Source organism: Arvicola amphibius, chromosome 6 (genome assembly GCF_903992535.2).
Source record: "Arvicola amphibius chromosome 6, mArvAmp1.2, whole genome shotgun sequence".
Classification (NCBI taxonomy): Eukaryota; Metazoa; Chordata; class Mammalia; order Rodentia; family Cricetidae; genus Arvicola; species Arvicola amphibius.
Window position 1 is genome coordinate 84319064 of NC_052052.2, and position 14555 is coordinate 84333618.

The following is a 14555-nucleotide window of genomic DNA, read 5'->3' on the forward strand; positions in this document are numbered from 1 at the left end:
TGTCATTGGAAGCAGACTCTTGGCATAATTTCTGCTTGGAACTCCAACAGCAAATATGAGTTTGAAAAAAACTGTTTTTCCTTAATGATAGGATTATGTCCAGTCTATTGATGTCCAAAGGTCTCTAAGGTAAAAACAGCTGATGCAACTTGACTATCAACTTAGCAGTTCAGATTCTGGTGTCAGTGTCCTCTGAACAAAGATTGAGGGGCCCTTGGGGATGGTGAAGCTTAGCCTCAGGAAGACCTTTCCTGACAATCTTTAAAATTTTTTAAAAAATTTATTATTTTTATGTGTGTGTGCTTGCATGAGTTTATATGTATCACATGTGGGCAGGAGGCCACAGACGTCAAAAGAGGGTGTGTGATCCCCTATAACTGAAGTTGCAGTCAGTTGTGAGCTTCCATGTGACACCAGGCACCAGACATGCAGTAGTACACAGACACACACGCAAAACAAATATTCATAAACATAAAATAAAACATTTTCAAAAACGACTAATGCATCTACTTCCACACTCCACTTGAGTCTTAGAGCAAAGATTGACTACACACTCGACCTCTCAGTTCAGCTCCACCCCGCCCCCCCAGAGTTGGCTTTCTGACTCCAAGCCAGATTCGGAGTTCCACCTGGCAGCAGGTTGCAAATGGTAGCTCTCTAGAGCATCCACTATTTTTCTTGAGAATATGTTTTGAGAAATCTAAGGTTACTAAATCAATCCATAGGAGATGAGACTGCCAAGTTTGAGAAGGGCAGGAGCAATCACATCAATAAAAGAGAAAACATTCCACAGGGGCTGAGGGGAAGTGGAGGAGATCCATAGTTTAAAAAACCAAAAAACAAAAATGACCCCACTGAACTCAGAAACTATAAGAACAAGGGAGCTGGGAAGTGAAGTGCAGCCACCATCGGGAAAGACTCGGTTCTGACAGAGAGACAATTTTATTTCCTACCAAAATGAAGCTGCTGCTGCTGCTGCTGGGTTTGGCGCTAATTCTAGTCTGTGTCCACACAGGACAAACTGGTGCCATCGGAAAGAGCTTTAATCCAGAAAAGGTAGGTTCATGAGGAATAGTGACTTCTGACCCAGAGGATGCTTCGGGGTCCTTTGAGGTGAGGGGCGCAGTTCCTCAATCAAGCAAACAATGAGTGGCTTCAGACCGTGAAGTTAGTCCATATCTAACAATGCCTGGGGTCCTTCACTCCCACTAGGAGACAGACACGGGATGTCACTATTGTGCCAACTGGTGTGAGATTTAATTCTGTGTGTGCTCATGTCCTGGCCCATAGTCAAGAGTTCAAGTAGAAACATGTCCACGAGGTGTTCCTGCCTTTCCTCCCTTAATAATTAGCTTATCTTTTGCAGATTGAGGGAGAATGGTATACTGTTGGCTTGGCTGCCGACAAAAGAGAAATAATAGAAGAAAATGGTAGCATGAGAATTTTCGTGGAGCACATCCATGTCTTCAAGAATTCTTCCTTAGCCTTTCAATTCCATACTGTGTAAGTGTGGTGTTTTAGCTGAGAAATAGAAAATGGAAGCCTCCCATGTCTCAAGCCTGTACACATACACACACACAAACACACACATATATGTATACATACATATACATATATACACACACATATATATGTACACACACAAGGAGAAAAACATGCCCCTCACAGTGTACACAGTATACACTCATGCACACACACACACACACATACACATATATGTGTATGTGTGTGTGTGTGTATATATATATATATATAATTATGCCTTTCACGGTATGTACACACATACACACACACACATACACACACACACACACACACACACACACACACACACTGAGCCTGTGTCCAATACTAGAGTCTCCCATCTGACACTAAATCAAGATTTCATAACCAGGGTTTTTTTTCAAAAGTCAGAGACAAGAGTTGGTGATAGAAGTAAATTCACTGGGAATGGAATAGGTAAAGGTCAGAGACATTTCTGAAACCATACTTACTGAGACAGTAGAGCACAGTTTTAAAGTATTTGATAGTGAATTAAATTTTTCTTATTAGTTGTTAGCTAAGAAAATCCACCCCTCCAACTCGAATTTTCCTGCAGTAAAGAGAAGTAATAACTTCTCTGCGAATTTGGGTGGGGACACGTCGTGTAACACTTGCAACATTTGCAAAGCATGACTTGATGCAGATGTGGACATCTGGCTGACAATCTGCACAACAGTGATGCTGGGAAGTCGTCAGAGTTGTGACAGTGATGCAAAGTGATACTAGGCAACTGTGTGATTACTAAAGTACCAAATATAAGTAGAATAACATAATGAAGGCCTTTTGTTAATTTTACAATAATATTCAAAAGTTAACTGGAATCAGAAACTGGAGATATGGATAGAGCAGAGACTGAGGAAGCCAGCCATACTAGTTTTCTTAAGCACCAGCTTATTCTGTTTTACAGTATGAATGGAGAGTGCACCGAGCTGTATTTAGTTTCTGACAAAACAGAAAAGGAAGGTGAATATTATGTCAAATGTGAGTATATAAAAAATCTATATATTTATCCATAAGGAATTTTGTAAACCCTAGTATCTTATTTGTATGTGTGTATGTGTGTATGGGTGTGCATGTGTGTATGGGTGTGCATGTGTGTGTATGTGTGTATATGTGTGTGTATGTGTGTATATGTGTGTGTATGTATGTATATATGTGTATGTGTATGTGTGTGTATGTGTGTGCATGTGTGTGCATGTGTGTATATGTGTGTATGTGTGTGTATGGGTGTGTATGGGTGTGTGTATGTGTGTGTGAGAGAGAGACACACACATGCATAAGGCTGGGGCTTTAACTCAAGGCCTTGTGCATACTAGGCAAATGCTCTATTACTAAACTACACCCACAACCCTCTTCAGAATCCCAGTTGCTCCTGATCATTGTTTATTTAGCTAATGCAACAGGCGCCATCTAGTAGCTACAGGTAGGTGGAACAAGTATGGTAAGATGGCTCCATGTCTCCTGTCATCTCATTCTGCCCCAGCGGTTGCCACCAGTGTGCATTGCTCAGAATGTGGCAGCAGGTATGTCACTAGAAGCTGTTGAGAGAGGTAGCCAGGCCTCAGAGAGGGAAAAAGAAGCTGAGTTGCTTGTTGCTAACTGTTCATGAGAAATCGATCTACCAGTGTCCCTTCTCCTAAAGTTACTTCATGTAGTCGGAGACTAATCATTCGTTTCCATGCCGCTCAGACCTGAATAATCACACAGAAACTATATAAATTACAACATTGTTCGGCCAATGACTCAGGCGTATTTTTAGCTAGCTCTTCCATCTTGAATCAACCCATTTTTCTTTATCTGTGTATTGCCACGAGGCTGTGTCTTACTGGGTAAGGTTCTAGTTGGAATCTGTTTCCCTCAGCAGCTGCATGATATCTCCTTGACTCTGCCTACTCTCTCTTTCTATTTCTGTTCTGATTTCCGGCCTGGCTTTACTCTGCTAAGTCAATGGTCTGAACAACTTTATTCATCAATAATAAAAGCAATACATATTCAGAAGGACATCCCATATCAACTTCATGAAGTCCGAAGAGCAACAGATGGAAAGCACCAGACATTTCCCGCCATCCCTTTTAGAATGTGCATTTTAATTTCTTCATATGTGAGGTAGAACAAGTAAAAGGTTTTCATTATTTCCTGGGGAACAAAAAAATTCTGAGCTGTGTTCCATTTCTTCCACAGATGATGGAGACAATATCTTTAATGTACTTGCTACAGACTATGATGATTATATTATATTTCATCTCAGAAATATCAACAATGGGGAAACGTTCCAGATGATGGAGCTCTATGGTAGAGTATTTGCACACAGACACTGATCTTGGGGTGGGAAAAGAAGAGGAGAAAGAAACCCTAACTCTAACATGGTCATTCCAGCCTGACCCTGAACTGCCTCTTTTTTATATCCTGAAGAGAGATGCTTACCTCTTTACCTCTGTCAGCCCTCAAGCTCAGTGGTGGGAGGACTCTGAAATCTCTCAGTGTGCTGGAAAGATGTCAAATTCAGGACAGGTCATATCCATTACTGTCAATCATGCTGTCAATCTCTTTCTCATCCTCCCAGAGGAGCCCTGCCCCATCATTCATCTCGGTGAATGTGGTCAGAACATAAAATGCAATCACTACTGTCACTGGTATTTTTACAGGCCGGAAACCAGAGTTGAGTTCAAACATCAAGGAAAAGTTTGTGGATCTATGCAAGAAGCACGGAATTGTTGAGGAAAATATATTGGACCTAACTGGGGTTGGTAAGTCAAAACTCATTTATTTTCCTCTTCCTGAATTTTATATCATGATAAACCTAAGGGATTGCCAACCAGATTTGTGTTGCAGCTGAAGAAGCATCTAGTTTCTCTTGGGGAAATTAAGTGGTACCTGATACCTGAATGTGTTCTTGTTCTCACCCTGCAGATCGCTGTCTCCAGGCCCGAGATGGAGGAGAGGCCTGAGCCTCCAGGTGGGTGATTTTCAGGTGAGAGTGAAAACAGGGCAGGCAGGAATGAGGACCTTCCAAAAGTATTAGTATTGTGTCCTAAAAGAACAATAAAAATAATTTAATAAGGAACCTTTGAGGAGAGCTTGAAATTTGGCTTCAAAATACCTGGGTCTATGATTTAGTCTTACCATAACTTTAAATAAGTGACCCAAGCAATTAAACAAGAAAACAAGGATGCATACTTTATATATGCATACTTTGTGCAGTTGTGTGAAAATGGTTCAGCAATGCATTAAATGTCATGTGAGTATAGACGCTTATCAGTGTGTGTGGTCTACTTCCCTCCCATTCCTTATAATAACATCTCCTTTGAACGCTGTACAGCCTTGACTTCTTACCTGGGGATGGACCTGCCAAATTTGCACTTCTCCTCCAATATGGAGAGCACACTGAGTTCCCTTATCTGTCCTCTTTCCTATTTAGTTCAAAACTTCACTCGGATAATGTGTAAAAGTCTTTGAAAAGTAGCCAAGGCTTTTATCATTATTTTTCACTTTACTGAAAATTCTTCAGAATTTTATGATGAATCATTTCTCTGTTCCACCTGCCAGCTCCCAAATAATAACACAGAGACTTATTATTAATGATGGAAGTTTTACCTATAGCCTAGCTTGTTTCTAACTAGCTCTTATAACTTAAATTAACCCGTTCATATCAATCTACATTCATGCAGTTTTACTTCTCTTCTATCTTGCACCTCCTGGTGACTCCACTCCTTTTTCTTCCCAGAGTTTCTCTCTCTCTCTCTCTCTCTCTCTCTCTCTCTCTCTCTCTCTCTCTCTCTCTCTCTGCCTGGAAGTTCCACCTAAAGCTCCTGCCTTGTGATTGGCCATTTATCTCTTTATTAAGCCAATCACAATGACACATCTTCACATACTGTACAAATATCCCACGAAAGAGTTTCTTATGCCAAAAATAGTGGGAACAAGCCTTATATCTTTCATTACTTCCTTTTATTTTTCATATGTCGTCAACAAGGAAAAAGTCATTTATTCTATTCCTTTCAGCCCTGTATTCTGGTAAGGAACATCAGTTAGACGGCAGGGAAAGGTCTGTTTCTTCATCCTTTGCTCTATGTAATAGAATGGCTCTATGTCCTGAAGTCACCCCAAGCAATGCTTAATGAGTTTTTGTATTCTTTCTTCCTGGCTTACTCAGTGTTGAATGGGGACTCCTCACCTGGACTCCAGCATCATCCCTTTCTGTCCACACACCACCCTGTGACAAATTCTGTGATCTGATTCCCATCGCTGTCCTCCAGAAAGTGTAATCCCTGCATCCCCAGAGTCTTCCCTGATTACCTAGGACAACTCATCTAGAATCAAAGGTTTTCTTTAAGTTTCTCTTTGCCACACCCATGACAACTCCATGAATGTTTTCCTTTCCCTGTCCAATAAATGAATACACTTGCAGTTTCATATATGTCTCTGTGTCCATGAAAATATAGGACTGACAGTGAGTGAATGAGGGGACTTGTTGGGTCTTATACTCAAGATCCTTCCTCATGTCCTAGAATCTAACCCGGGTTTCAGGATTTTACCTCCTCTTCAACAATCTCAAGCCCCAGTGAGTTCTGCCTGTTTGTTGGTTCACCCATTTTAGTGACCTTTTTAAAGAGAACAGGAACACAGACTTGGCGCATACTTCCTCCATCCATAGCATCTCTTTTTTCAACAGAGCGTGGAGAGACACATGCTTCTGAGGTTATACCTGCTCAGCATTGTTCAAGACAAGCTCTGTGAAAAAGAGGATGGTTTGGTCACTAGAGGCATAAAGACTAAAGAGAAAAGGTCATTTACCTCCTCATAGTATGCTCTGACCCCTGATCAAGTGATTAAATAAGATTTAAGCTCATGACTCCTGATTCAAGTTCTTGGTGTATTTTGCTAAAATATGGCAAAATAGTATTGAGAAAGTCAACCAACTATGTTGGAACCCCCCTCACTCCTTCCATCCCACACAATGATGGACTCTTACTGTTTCCTAGGTTGGCCTGAAATTCCTGGGTCCAAGTCATTCTCTGGCCACAACATCCTAAGTGTCTGCAACTACATCCATATACTGCCAGGTCCAACTTTTCATTTCTAATGTTGGAATTTAAGAGACAAAAAAATCTATACACAACCTACGATGTCCTTGAGAATACTTAGAAAAATAAATAACAGCTCTAATTCAGGACTCTGTCAATCACAGGAAATGGCTTGACAATGCCACTGTGAGACAAGTGACTACAACCCAGAGAATGTTCCCAGGCCTGGATGGCAGCTTGAGTCCACCCTGAAACTGCTGCTTCCACCACTTCGTGGAAATGAGTCATGAAATAGTAAAAGTATTCAAAGTCAAGGAGGAAACCACAAATCTCAGACACAGAGCAATCCCTTTCTAAGGGAAGGAGACAAGCAAGTGATGAGGGTTGGTAGAGTAGGCAATTCTTCATGATCTGGGGTCTGACTACAGCTTAACCAAGCATGCAGGAGTGGGGGCAATTATCACAAAGGCCTGAAGGGATGGATGACAGAGGAGGATGCACCCTACAGAGGAACAAAGGCTGAGGCAGAGTGATTTTGTGAACATCTCCCACCCTTACCTGGTCATACAACAAGAAGACAAGTGCCTGTGACTGCAGAAAGTCATATGAAAGATCAAAGCAGCTGCTGACATTGTAGGTCTGGCCTGGCTTTTAGATCTAAGAGCCTTCATTTCAGCAAGCTGGTCTGATGCTCATTGCTGGTCCACAATGTCTTGTTGGACATAAGAAACCTCATAAAACAGCAACACTAGGCAAAATCATTTGCCGTCTACAAACATGCCTGTCCTCTGGCTAAAATGAGTGACAGCTACTTCTTTACCAATTACAGTTAGCTTGATGTCTGTCTTCACTTACAGATGGGATTCACTGGGCTCTCTAATCACTGGGCTGTTGTTGTTCTCCAATTGTACTTGACCTAAGACACCCACATCTCATAGGAGGTTCCTTGTTTCATTCTTTTTGACAAAATTGCCTTGTGTTGTTTGTGTGTGTATGTGCATGCATGTGTTTTGGGTGTATGTACACAAGTGCATGTATGTGTGCATGTGTGTATATAAAAACCAGAGGCTGGTGTCAAGTGTCTTCCTCTATCACTCCCCACCTTGTTCTCTGATGCAGAATCTTTCACTGAACAAGAGCATAAGCGTAAGAGTAATAATTCGTAGGAATGTAACTATCCTGACCCCCAGGACCTCCTCCTCCACTTCCCCAGTACTGGGATTACAGGTAGGAACCACTGTACATAGCTTCTTCTGGGGATCCAAACTTAGGTCCTCAGGCTTTTAGGGAAAATACCTTACTAAGGGAGCTCCCCAAACCAGGTTCTTTCTGTGATGCCTCTGACTCCCCCTAGAGCATCCTTCCCAACTTCAGTAGTAGACTAGTAAACCCAATCTTATTTACTTACAAGTATGCTCCTAGGGTTCTTTTAGCAAGTTGATATTAAAATTTTGAGACAACACAAGATTACTCCATGACTTGGAAACACCAGCCTAACTCATAAATGAGCTCGGTTTGATCATGTGCACTTACTAGATGACAAAAACAAGGAAGTCTTCAAATTTTTGTCTGAATCATCAGAACAAGAGCATTGTCATTTCTCTAAGTCTCTTGGGAAAATAGACTTACTCGAAAAGGAAAGGTTCCAGTCTCAAACCTTTATTATTTGGTTAGGCCACTATAAAAAGGCCCCAGAGCAAGGAAGATGACTCAGTTGATAAAGAGCTTGCTGTTCAAGTGTGAGGATCTGAGTTTGATCCCCAGACCCACATAAAAGAGTGGAACTTAGTGAAGTACACATATTTATAACCCCAGCACTGGGAGGTGGAGACATGCAGCTCCAGAGGGCTCTGCTCGATGGCCTGCCTACACAGCCTCTAGCTCGGCCAGATTGGGCTCCAGACAAACAACACTATATTTGATCTCCAAATATAGTGGACAGCCTCTGGCAAATAAGACTCAAGGTTGACCTCTGGCCTCCACACACACATACACTCATGCAAACCTGCACCAATATACACACACACACATGAACACACACATACATGTGTACACATGTGCACATACACACACACACACACACACACACAAGAGACCAAATCATAATCCAATATGGCTCAGTAAAGATGGAATTAATTTCTCTCTCCATGTATTCATTCAGGAACCTGGTTCTTTCCCTATATTATCCCCATGGGACATGTCCTCATGTCCTCATCCACATGGTACAAGAGAAGAGGAGACAGTGGGTGACCCTGTCTTCTGTTTACTCTACTCTGGCTCTGGATCCAGGAAGTTCTGCCTCTTGTGTTATCCTCCAAGGCCGATCCCCATTTCCTGTTTCCTCAGATTCAGAGCAATGACCCTGGGGATTAGCATCAGAGCTTCATCAAAGGCCAGGCATGAGTTTCTGTTGGCAATACAAATTCTTCACAAACATGAAGGATGTTTTCTGTTTGCCACTCAACCTCTCCATGTATAGTTACCTTATCTAATCAGAGTTTTAAGACTAGAAAGTCTTGGGATTTTCTAGATTGACTTCTAGGACCTGCCTACTCCCTTCCTGTCCTTTAAATTGATGGTGACCATCTTGAAGTCATCTAAAATAACAGACTTGAGTGGAGTAGCTCTTTAACCCCTTCCCCAGCTTTCCAAAGCTCTCAGTAGCTGTCTTATCTGCTGTGAAGCTTTGACACTCACTTCACGGACATCATGTATACTGCTTCAATTCAGGATGCAGAAGCAGGGACTTTCAATCAGGTTGGAGTGAGGCTTTAGGCAAGGAAGGCCTGACTTAGTAAGACTCACTTCCTGGGAGATGAATAAGGCTGATTAGGTGATTAAAACTTCAATGATTGTAGAGTCGAATGCTATAGGTCCAGAGCTATCATCAATTCCCTAAATCCTTCATTCCCTGCATTTGTGTGTGACCCTAATATCCTTGTGACTTTTAGGTAAATTAAGTTCCCCAATTTAATGTTCCCACCAAAACATTTTTAAAGTATCTTGCTCTATGATTTTCTTTGTTATGTCACTATGAAGATGCATAAAGCTGTTGTCACTCTGGAATGTGCTATTAGGGTAGTCTATAATTGTGTTCCTAGGCAACTATTACAAAGAAAACATTTAATTGGAATGGCTCACTTAGAGTTTCAGAGGTTCGGTCCATTATCATGACAGGAGCATGGCAGCGTGCAGGCAGATGTGGTACTGGATTTGGGATGCTACATCTTGTAGGCAACAGAAAGCCAATTGACAGTCACATTGAGGAAAATTTGAGCAAAGGAAACCTTAAACACCACAGTGACACACTTCTTCCAACAAGGCCACGCCTCCTAATAGTGCCACTCCCTTTGGGAACCATTTTCTTTCAAATCACTACAACTGTGTTAACTAAAGTACTCTCTGGTTCTAGCAATTTATTTATTGTTGTTTATTTAGGGAGCTGTTGTGTATACTACAGATCTCCTCAGGCATCTTCTACACTTTGCCTTGAGTAGACTTGTCTAGCCTCCATGTAATTTCTGTAGACAACTCAATTTCTTTGAATTGTTTCTGTCACTAAAAAGGAAATTTGTTTAATTTTATTTTATATGTATAAGTGCTTGCCTGCCTGTGTTTATGTGTACCACGTATCTTCATGGTACCTGCAAAGGCCAGAAGGGGGCACTAGATTCCTTGAAACTGAAGTTATGGATAATTTGAACCACACTGTGTGCAGGTAAACCTTTCTGTGTCTTGGCAGCTGCTCCCAAATAACCATTCAGAGACTTATTAATTATAAATGTTTGGCCAATAGCTCAGGCTGGTCACTAGTTAACGCTTACATTTTAAATTAACCCATATTTCTTAGCTCCCCTCTGTCACATGGCAGTACCTTCTTTCAACACAGTACATTCATCTTGATTTATGTCTGCTTGACTCCACAGACTCCAGCCTACTTTTCCCAGCATTCTCTCTACCCTGCCTAGCCATCAGCCAATCAGCTTTTTATTAACACTGATGGCAACACATCATCACAGAGTTCAGAAGGATTATTCCATAGCACTGTGGGTGTTGAGAACCAAACCTGGGTCCTCTACAAGAGCAAGGAATGCTCTTAAGATGTCTCCAGTCCCTTATCTCTCTTTTAACTTAAGTTTATTCACTATTTTCTAGAAAGTAATGTTTTTCCTTTTTTCCCTTCTTATAATGAAGAACAATTAAACTACACTGGTGACATTGCAGATTCATTCAAGTCTAGATAAAGACCATACTTTTAATATACATTGATGAAAGCAAATGAAAGACCTAGTGATTCATCCTGTGGGATTCTTAGATGTCCTTGTCTCAGTAATAAGGAAATGTTATTCCTATATTCAATGATGCTCTTGCCTCACGTAGTAAACATTAAAATCAAGATCCAACAAAATCAAGTTGTTTGTACGTAATTAAATTCTCAGAGAAAGGTTCAATAACACAGACATATAAATGAGCCGCCCACAGGTTCTGACAGTTAATTAAAAAAAAATAACCCGCCCATAGAGAAACAGGGAAGTACAGTCTCCAATGAGAGAATAAAGCAGAATAATAATAATAATAAATAATATATATTTATATATAATTATTATAAATAATAAATAATAAAGAATAATGCTGTTCTTAGCATTAAGACGTTAAAATAGTGGCCACCTTCTTTAGTGAAGCTACCATGTGCTGGCTGGTGATTCTGAAGGGTGTCCACTAAGCAGAAGGAAAACAGGAGTCTATACAGAGCAAGGCAGACCTGGAAACCACAGGTGTGTGCCCCACTTTTTTTTTTTAAAGCCTACATTCTTAAAAGGCGTTGACTGTTTAAACAACACAATAATCACATATTGTGTTGTTCTAAGATGTAGAGGGAAATGGTGATAACAAGGGAATGAGAATGAGAGTGAGGTTGAACCGCACTGTTTCGAGTCTGGTTCTAAGGACGCGGATGCAATGCCCTTAACGACGGGCTGCAGACAGTATGAGTGTGCTCAAACCTGGAGCACCAGTCAGAGGACAAAATAAAGACTTCTAATAAGCCAACAAAGAAGACAACAACAAATTTAAAATTTTCATCCATGGTGGTGCATGCCTGTAATCCCAGAACTTCGGAAACTGAGGCAGAAGGATCAAAAACATTAAGGTCAGCCTGGGCTACCTCATGAGTTTGAGACAAGACTAAACTATGCAATGAGTTCTAGGCAAATTGAGGCTATCTAGTGAGACCATCCCCTCTAAAAAATAAAAGAGACTGGAAGGAGGGGGAAAAGGGGAGTAGAAATGAGAAGAGACAAGTGAGACAGTCTGAAAACAAGCAATACATGAAAGGTTTCTAACTGCTGCCCGTGAGCTCTCTAGCCCCTGGCCAGCCCCAAAAGCTGCACTGAATGGCTCTTCAGAATGTCTTTGGCTATTGCCAGATACAAAGTCTCTACCAGGGAATATGAGCAAATATGATTTGTCAAAGTAAATCTCCTCCAGAAAGTCTTCTCCTTTCCACAAGTCCACCAAAGATTCCTGAGTGTTCATGTATTTTCACACCTCTTCCAACCTGGACAGAACCTGCTTCTGGTTTTGCTTATAGAGATTAGAATCTTGGTGATGGTGTAACTAGCATGTTCCTGAATATCAGTGAGTTCAGGGTCAATTCCTCTACTGCGATGTTTCATCTTTAGTAAATCAATTTGCATTTTCTTTTTTGAGATAGCCTTTCTCTGTATAGCCCTGGCTGGCTTGAACTCACAAAGATGGCCTGGTTCTGCCTCCCCAGTGTGGCCAGGCATATGAGAGTCCTGAGAATAGCATAGTCTGTTGACCTCACACATCATGGGGGGCTCTCTTCCTTTGTCACCTTTGCCCATAGTGTCTGTGAGTGACACCCGATCACATCTGAAGGAACCAGATCCGCCAGTTTAGAGCTAAGCTTTGTTTCCATAGTTTTAAGTTTTTGCTATGGAAGTTTTTTGCTGCTTCTTGTACATAAGTTTTCTCTATTTTCTCTTATCATCTTCACAGTTTTATCTATTACATTTAAATGTTTATTAACTGGCTTCATGTTACTATAAGAAAATGTCTGAGATAATTAATTTATAAAGAAACAAGACTGTGGTGGCACACACCTCTATTGCCAGCACTCAGGAGACAGAGGCAAGTGGATCTCTGTGAGTTCAAGGCCAATCTAGTCTAAATAGTGAGTTACAGGCTATTCAAGAGAGAGAAGTTGAGGTATTCAGACTCATAATTCTGAAGGCTCTGATCTAGCATCAGATGGCTCACTGCATTCAGTCTCTAACAAGGGTAGCACATCCTAATAGAAGGCACACTGATCTCCTTCTCCATATGTTACTGCTAACAGCTATACACCGTGGCTTTGTTCTACATTCCCTTCCCTGGGGTAAACAAAACTATCAAACTAGAGCCACGAATGCACCTTAAATGAAACAGGCATTGAGTGATGATTTGAGAAGCAATTTTTTAAAAAGTAGTCCTGACACTGTTCCCTTTAACATCATGAATCACCTTAGTCCAAGTAGAAGAAAGTCAGATTAATGTCAAATAGATCTCTAGAGAAAATATCAAGCCAGGGCATTCTCAGGTTATTTTAGGACATTAAGACCCATAATCCTTGTTCCTGGCTTAGAAGCTTTTGTACCTTTGACGTTGTTCTGCCAAAACAGAATTTAGTTGACACTGTCCCTCCATGGTACTAGCTACTGTTTCTTGAAAAACAGCATTTCAAAAACATTTTACCGAGGCTTCCAAGAATTTTTGTGGAACTAGTTTTGGTTGAGAGAATAATGAACAACTTCTGGCAAACCACTTATTGAAGATAGAACTGGTTTATCAGGCTGATGTAGAGAGCCTAACCCTGCTCCTCAGGCCATTGGACATCAGCGTTCAAGGTTTATTATCACCCAGCTTCCAGGATCCCCACATCCCAACATGATCTCAGAGGTCCCCTCTTATCCATGGGGTCGTTCTCTGAACTGTCCAGTGAAAGCCAGCAGCCATAAGGAGCACCAAACTCTGGCTTTCCTCTATGCACATATCTACACACACCTTTGAACACCTGATTTTTAACAAAGAAGCAAAAAATATCAAATGGAAAAAAGAAAGCATATTTAACAAGTGGTGCTGGCATAACTGGATATCAACATGTAGAAGAATGAAAATAGATCCATATCTATCACCATGCACAAAACTCAAGTCCAAATGGATAAAAGACCTCAATATCAATCTTCACACACTGAACCTGATAGAAGAGAAAGTGGGAAGTACTCTACAACACATGGGCACAGAAGACCACTTCCTATGTATAACCCCAGCAGCACAGGCATTAAGGGCAACATTGAATAAATGGGACCTCCTCCTGAAACTGAGAAGCTTCTGTAAAGCAAAGGACACTGTCACTAAGACAAAAAGGCAACCTACTGCTGGGCGGTGGTGGCGCACGCCTTTAATCTCAGCACTCGGGAGGCAGAGGCAGGCGGATCTCTGTGAGTTCGAGGCCAGCCTGGTCTACAAGAGCTAGTTCCAGGACAGGCTCTAAAAAAAGCTGCAGAGAAACCCTGTCTCGAAAAACCAAAAAAAAAAAAAAAAGGCAACCTACTGACTGGGAGAAGATCTTCACCAACCCCGCAACAGACAAAGGTCTGATCTCCAAAATATATAAAGAACTCAAGAAACTACACTTTAAAAAGCTAATTAACCCAATTAAAAAATGGGGCACTGAACTGAACAGAGAATTCTCAACAGAAGAAGTTCAAATGGCCAAAAGACACTTAAGGTCATGCTCAACGTCCTTAGCGATCAGGGAAATGCAAATCAAAACAACTTTGAGATACCATCTTACACCTGTCAGAATGGCTAAAATAAAAAACACTAATGATAGCCTTTGCTGGAGAGGATGTGGAGTAAGGAGTACACTCATCCACTGCTGGTGGGAATGCAAACTTGTGCAACCACTTTGGAAATCAGTGTGGC

The 14555-nt window shown here is 41.2% G+C and overlaps 1 protein-coding gene across 1 annotated transcript; it reads left to right on the top strand.

Annotated features, from left to right (window-relative positions):
* The first annotated feature begins 957 nt into the window (after window positions 1–957).
* On the top strand, window positions 958–13637 carry LOC119817301 (major urinary protein 20-like). Its single transcript, XM_042055313.1, has 9 exons — window positions 958–1056; window positions 1367–1503; window positions 2450–2523; window positions 3724–3834; window positions 4188–4285; window positions 4411–4498; window positions 5696–5757; window positions 12214–12246; window positions 13452–13637. The coding sequence occupies exons 1-9, from the start codon at window positions 958–960 to the stop codon at window positions 13635–13637; spliced, it is 888 nt and encodes a 295-aa protein (XP_041911247.1).
* The last annotated feature ends 918 nt before the right edge of the window (window positions 13638–14555 follow it).

Bases quoted from the DNA above. Each gene is read 5' to 3' on its own strand.
- LOC119817301 (XM_042055313.1), top strand. From the start codon at position 958: ATGAAGCTGCTGCTGCTGCTGCTGGGTTTGGCGCTAATTCTAGTCTGT. The intron at 2,524-3,723 runs GTGAGTATATAA...TTTCTTCCACAG, and splicing joins AGGTGAATATTATGTCAAAT to ATGATGGAGACAATATCTTT. The intron at 5,758-12,213 runs GTGACAAATTCT...CAGTGAGTTCAG, and splicing joins TTCTGTCCACACACCACCCT to GGTCAATTCCTCTACTGCGA.